This window comes from Festucalex cinctus, chromosome 7 (genome assembly GCF_051991245.1).
Source record: "Festucalex cinctus isolate MCC-2025b chromosome 7, RoL_Fcin_1.0, whole genome shotgun sequence".
NCBI lineage: Eukaryota > Metazoa > Chordata > Actinopteri > Syngnathiformes > Syngnathidae > Festucalex > Festucalex cinctus.
This window is the reverse complement of record NC_135417.1, coordinates 12,472,836-12,479,127: the sequence shown is the minus strand read 5'-3', so window position 1 is coordinate 12,479,127 and position 6,292 is coordinate 12,472,836. Positions and strand designations below refer to the sequence as shown.

At 36.6% G+C, this 6,292-nt stretch overlaps 1 protein-coding gene across 1 annotated transcript; it reads right to left on the bottom strand.

Annotated features, from left to right (window-relative positions):
* Positions 1-349: 349 nt before the first annotated feature.
* Positions 350-5,739, bottom strand: LOC144022259 (protein NDRG1-like). The gene is made up of 12 exons (XM_077526925.1): positions 5,521-5,739; positions 5,223-5,328; positions 4,294-4,414; positions 4,144-4,206; positions 3,993-4,053; positions 2,686-2,772; positions 2,525-2,581; positions 2,263-2,429; positions 1,245-1,344; positions 1,091-1,126; positions 941-992; positions 350-807 (listed from the first exon to the last, which is right to left on the bottom strand). The coding sequence occupies exons 1-12, from the start codon at positions 5,569-5,571 to the stop codon at positions 617-619; spliced, it is 1,092 nt and encodes a 363-aa protein (XP_077383051.1). The 5' UTR covers positions 5,572-5,739; the 3' UTR covers positions 350-616.
* Positions 5,740-6,292: the final 553 nt, after the last annotated feature.

Sequence of the window (6,292 nt, the reverse complement as noted above, 5' to 3'; positions counted from 1 at the left end):
CGTACTCTCAAAGCCTGTTGTGATAAAAAAAACATTTTTTTTATCTAGTATACAAAAAAAATAATAATCAACAAATAGTTGTTTAAATAACCTCTTTTTTTTTCTTTTTTTTAACAGTCTGCTATGTTCTGCATTACCCTGCACTCCATGTAACACTTGCATTTCCCCTCTGGTGAAGGATTATCATAATTTGTCTTTTATGCACATTTCTATGAATCACTTCTGTTGAAAAGAAGTCATGAAAATGTATTACACATTACTGTATATCAATATTAGGCTAAGTGGCACATAAAACACCTCGTCCTACGAAACTGACTTACGCTTTTTGTCAGTAAAATTCATGATGAAATTTAAATTCATATTGTTTTATTAATAATACATCACAAATTGGTGCAATCAGTGGCAGAGGTGAGAAAAGGAGAATGTCCCCAATTGGAAAAGCAAATTTTCAGGTACATAGAGGATTGAGAGGAGAAGCTGATTGTGACGAACATGAAAAGGAGGCTAAAAAAAAAAAGGGAAAAAAAAGCATAGAGTCGTCACATTTCTGACTTGAAGTGAAGTTGCAGAGACAGGCCGGAGCAAGCTGGGTGGTGGATAAAGTGCATCATGTGCTCTAGCATGCCACTTCATGAGTGGACTTTGAAACGATGCGGTCCATGTTGTTGTTGGAGATGCTCTCCATGGAGACGTCAGTATGGGAGCGTCCTCGCTTTTCTTGCACACGGCCCCGAGAGTTCTCCAGGGACGAGACGCTGGAGCTCGAGGTCGTCCGGGACCGAAGTCTGGTCATGCTGGCACTGGATACTACAGTATAGGCAGAAAGGTTTGCTATAAGTGGATTTCAACATGGCTTCATATTAATGACTATCAATTTAAAGTTAAGAAAATTGGGACTGAGTTCTATGAATACAAGTCAGGTGAATTTGTTGTCACTTACAGTATCCAAGGCCTTGGATGAAATATTTGAAGGCTTCGATCACTTTAGCTGGCTGTTATGAGACAAACATATACAGTATGGAACCTAAATAAAATATTTGCTTTTTCTGTGCAGCAATTTACTACAGTTGTCCTTCACGGACTGTCATACCTGAGCCACTTGAGGAAGTCCTCCACAGTCCGCCATCTAAGAAAGGCAAAGCAACAGTGGATTCGGTCACACACAAAACAATTCATTCACTTCGATAAGTTACCTGAGCAATAATAGATGAATTTAGAACACATAATTTGCTATTTGTGGTTACCTTAAGCAGCGTGGTCTTTGTTGGGTTAAGTTTAGAGTTGCAGTCAACCACAACCTCCACACATGGAGAGCTGTCTCCGACAAGCAGCAATGTGGAGCATCTGGGATGAAAACAATAAGCCAAGAGGTGCTTTACAGAATGTGCCAGGATTTCCTTCACCACATCTAACTTGTTCAACTTTAACTTTACAATTTTAACACGACATGAAGGTGCCTTGAATATGAATTGTTCAGCAAACCAAGCTATTTGAGGACCACCTTTCATAGTTTGGAGAAGGCCTTTTCTGTTTGGGCAACAATGTGCACAAAGCAGGGTTAGTAAAGTTTGATGAGTATAGTATGAAAGAACTTCAGACTTATTATTTCCTGATTGAGCGACTCCTGTCAGCTTTAACGCATTCACTCGCCGCCATTTTCACATTTCGCAATCCCGTTCTCTCGCGACTGTTTTACTGAATTTTGGCTGATTTTGCAAGGCCCACAGAATATTGTGTTCAATTGCTATAAAAGCACGAAACCTATCAAAAGAAAGATTAAAGTCTCTTCTTTCATCAGGAAAATAAAGTATGTTTCTATCTGTTTCCGTTCTGCAGAAATTAGCATTAGAAGAGAGCTAAGTTTCATCAGTTTTCACAAATCGATTTCAAATTGTAAGTAATTTAGCTTTTTTTCTACATGGCTGTGGTTGATCTCCTTTGCTCTGCTGCCACCTGCTGGCCGTTTGTGTAATAACTACCATTTCTGCAACCGTTCTTTGCAGTTGAGAGGCTGCATCAAAGCCTTCTGTATGCTCTGGCATAAAAAAAAACAAAAAAAACGTATAAATACGTCTTTGGGACACTTGAAACGTAAAAAAAAACGTATTTACACGTTATTGGGAGCAAATGAGTTAATTGCCTCCTTTAGAAACCAAAAAAATGTTTTGGACATTCAAGAGAATATATGGATGAAATGACGAAAGAAAAAAAAAAGAAGAATCAAAAGTGGAGACGTATTACAGGTCAGAAGGTGGTTCTTACTTGAGAGTCCTGACGTTGACATTTCCTTCGGTCGCAGGCCTCTCCACCGCAAGAGCACTGCGGCTGTTGTAAGCGCGGAAGAATTGGCCCACGTTGTACTGGTTCATGGTTGTGCTGATGTGGTGACGGTATGTCGCTATGAGGTCATGGTTGGACTGGATCTCTTCCTAAAAAAAAAGTCAGTGTGGAAGGAGGAATGAGGGGGGTTAGTTAATGCGGTATCTAATCATCAACTAACGCTTTTGTTGTCATGGAAACGTACCTTTCCGAATAAGTGTGTGATAATCGTGTCAGGGAGAGTGTGAGTCCATTCGGTAATCTGTAGCGTAGAGGGACGAATAAATCTACTTTAGCATCATAGAAGTTGAACAAGCTAATGTTAGCGTAATCGCTCCGAGACAGACGTCACGCTCGAGTGTTGACCTTGTTGGCGACGGTATCGATTAATCCTTCAGCATTAGGGTTGATGTTGATCAGAACCAATCCATCCACCAGATCGGGATGATTCAGCTATAGACGCACGCAGGGGAGACATGAAAGTATGTAGTCGTCATGTCTGATACACATACAGGCAACATAAACACGACCATGTTGATGAGTGAATGAAATGATTGAACACCATTTCCAATGGTACAAAGTCAGATAATGAAGTCAAATTACTTTGCAAGTTATTTTTCAGGTTTGTTGGAATTAGGCTTAGACTTAGACTTAGACGTGACTTTATTGATCCCTTTGGGATGGCTCCCTCTGGGAAATTTACATGTCCAGCAGCAATGAGAACGGATAATAAAATAAAAAATAATTCAATCAATCAATCAATCAATCAATCAATCAATCAATCAATCAATCAATCAATAAGGTTATTACACCAGAGATTGAATTAATAATAATAATAAGAAGAAGAATAAAAATTCAATCAATCAATCAATAAGGTTATTACACCAGAGATTGAATTAATAATAATAATAATAATAATAATTAAAAAAATTCAATCAATCAATCAATAAGGTTATTACGCCAGAGATTGAATTAATAATAATAATAACAATAATAATAATAATAATAATAATTCAATCAATCAATCAATAAGGTTATTACACCAGAGATTGAATTAATAATAATAATAATAATAAGAATAATAATTAAAAAAATTCAATCAATCAATCAATAAGGTTATTACGCCAGAGATTGAATTAATAATAATAATAACAATAATAATAACAATAATAATAATAATAATAATAATAATAATAATAATAATAATAATAATAATAATAATAATAATAATTCAATCAATCAATCAATAAGGTTATTACACCAGAGATTGAATTACTAATAATAATAATAATAATAATAATAATTTTAAAAAAATCAATAAATCAATCAATAAGGTTATTATGCCAGAGATTGAATTAATAATAATAATAACAATAATAATAATAATAATAATAATAATAATAATAATAATAATAATAATAATAATAATAATAATAATTTTAAAAAAATCAATAAATCAATCAATAAGGTTATTATGCCAGAGATTGAATTAATAATAATAATAACAATAATAATAATAATAATAATAATAATAATAATAATAATAATAATAATAATAATAATAATAATAATAATAATTAGAAATGTCTATTGATTACATTCTAACAAAAGTCAGATCTATCTTGATACATTTTTCACTGAGAGCAACAATATTGTTCCAAATGTGGACTCACGGCAAAATTGGCCAAAATGCAGGCACCGGCTCCGACCCCCAGTCCAATCGCACTGCGCAACCTGTGAATCACATTCGGAATCAAGCCCGGATCTGTGGTATTAGTTGGAGATTATCGTGGGAAAACTGGAGGATTATCAAGTCTGTCTCACCCAAAGTGTTTGAGCACAGCAGGCAGTGCTTCAGACAGTTGGTCGATGGTCGGATAGGAATACCTTGAAAGTCGTCATTGACAATTCGTGACATCATCACACAAGTGAAGACTGTTCAGGATAAACTTGTGAATTATGGAAAGTACTCACGACGCAGGGAAAGTTTTGGCTGCTTCGTGTTGTCCTGGTGCTTCAACGTGACAAACGGGAAAATGTCTCAGGATTTCTTGCATGTCCTCATGCGCAAAGAGAGTCTCAAAACATGACTTGTCTGTAGGAAGTGAAAAAACATGTTTTATATGTATTTTTGTGCAATATGACTGAAATTAATACATTAATACAATAGGGTGATTTACAAATATGTATCGTAAGCCATTTCCCAAAAGACAATTCTAATTACAGATACTAAAACTTGAAAAAACAAATGCTATATGAGCATTTGGCAGATCCATTCATAATTCTGATGTAGTTTAAAAAAAAAAAAACGACATCATGGTTTAACGTATTTTGGAATAACTGCTCCATGGATGCTACAATTGATTTCTGATGGTTAACTCATTCACTCGCCGCCATTTTCACATTTCGCAATCCCGGCTGTTTTACTGGATTTTGACTGATTTTGCAAGGCCCACAGAATATTGTGTTCTATTGCTATAAAAGCATGGAACCTATCAAGAAAGATTAAAGTCTCTTCTTTCATCAGGAAAAAAAAGTATGTTTCTATCTGTTTCCGTTTTGCAGCAATTAGCATTAGACGAGAGCTAAGTTTCATCCATTTTCACAAATCTATTTAAAATTCAAAGTAATTGAGCTTTTTTTCTACATGGCCCTGGTTGATCTTGTTTGCTCTGCTGCCACCTGCTGGCCGTTTGTGTAATAACTACCATTTCTGCAACCGTTCTTTGCAGTTGAGAGGCTGCATCAAAGCCTTCTGTATGCTTTAGCATAAAAAATAAAAAATATATATATATTTTTTTTTAAAACGTATAAATACGTCTTTGGGACACTTACAACATAAAAAAAAACGTATTTACACGTTATTGGGAGCAATTGAGTTAAGTAGCTCCAGTAATACGTACGGTTCAGTCCAACGTCATGATACGTCAGGATGACCGGACGATTTGCCCTGGGCGTCCCCGTCATGATGCAGTGGACCTTCCCATACTGAGTGTCAACATGCTCCTCCTAAAGAAAGACAAAAACTTTTAAATACATTGACATGAGGATGGGCTGAACAAAATAAAAGCAGTTGAATAAAACATGTCGCCCATTTTGCTATGAGAAACGTCATTATGTTGCCGCGCATTCATGCAAGACAATTCAGTGAAAGCAAACAAGTGTGTAAAATACGCATGAGTCCTGTGTCATAATACTCACAATGATGTGAGGCTCAAAGACAGAGTCGCACTCATTCTCTTCCAGAACCATGGCTCCTGGTGCACTCGAGGCCCCAATTACACACACGAGGAAAAGGAAAACGTGCTATCGATGCCGAGCTGTCCTGTGAATGCGAATGTCCTTCTGCGGCGATATACCCTGAAGGGAGCGCAATTATGCAGCAACCAGTGCAGGATGTGTGACAGTTCATTGGCTTGAGCTTCTTTATATACCCTCCCGGCGCTTGATCTGTTGCTAAAGCTTCAAGTGCAACCTGTCTCACATGTGGCCAACTGGCCTCTGTTTTAATCTCACCTTAGGCTGTTCCAGTCCCGCTGAGCCAGCGCAGGATTTCCACCAAGAATTAACCGAGCGCCAAAGATCACGTAGGCCCATACATGACGTTGCAGTTCAGTGTCAAGACGAGTCTGGTGATACGGACAGCAAAACGGCAATTCTATAATTGAGTGAGTGATTGCTTTTCTGAACATCTAAACATGTAACAGAAGATATTAAAATAGAAAGTGATTTACACATATATATATATATATATATATATATATATATATATATATATATATACATTGTTTACATGGTTGCTGTACATGCATTCTGTTAATAGCACAACAAACAAAGTGCATACGTGCGCCTCAACACCTTCAGCCAAGCGATGAGGTCGCAGGTCATTTCCCTAATCTCATCGTGCCATCTGCTCACAGAATTCTGGTAACTTGCCCTTGACACTTGTCTGCAATTTAATTGACCAATGTAC

Coding starts and splice junctions, on each gene's coding strand:
- LOC144022259 (XM_077526925.1), bottom strand. CDS start 5,571: ATGGTTCTGGAAGAGAATGAGTGCGACTCTGTCTTTGAGCCTCACATC. Junction 1,345..2,262: donor GTCAACGTCAGGACTCTCAA/GTAAGAACCACC, acceptor TTTTCATCCCAG/ATGCTCCACATTGCTGCTTG. Junction 993..1,090: donor GACTTCCTCAAGTGGCTCAG/GTATGACAGTCC, acceptor GTCTCATAACAG/CCAGCTAAAGTGATCGAAGC.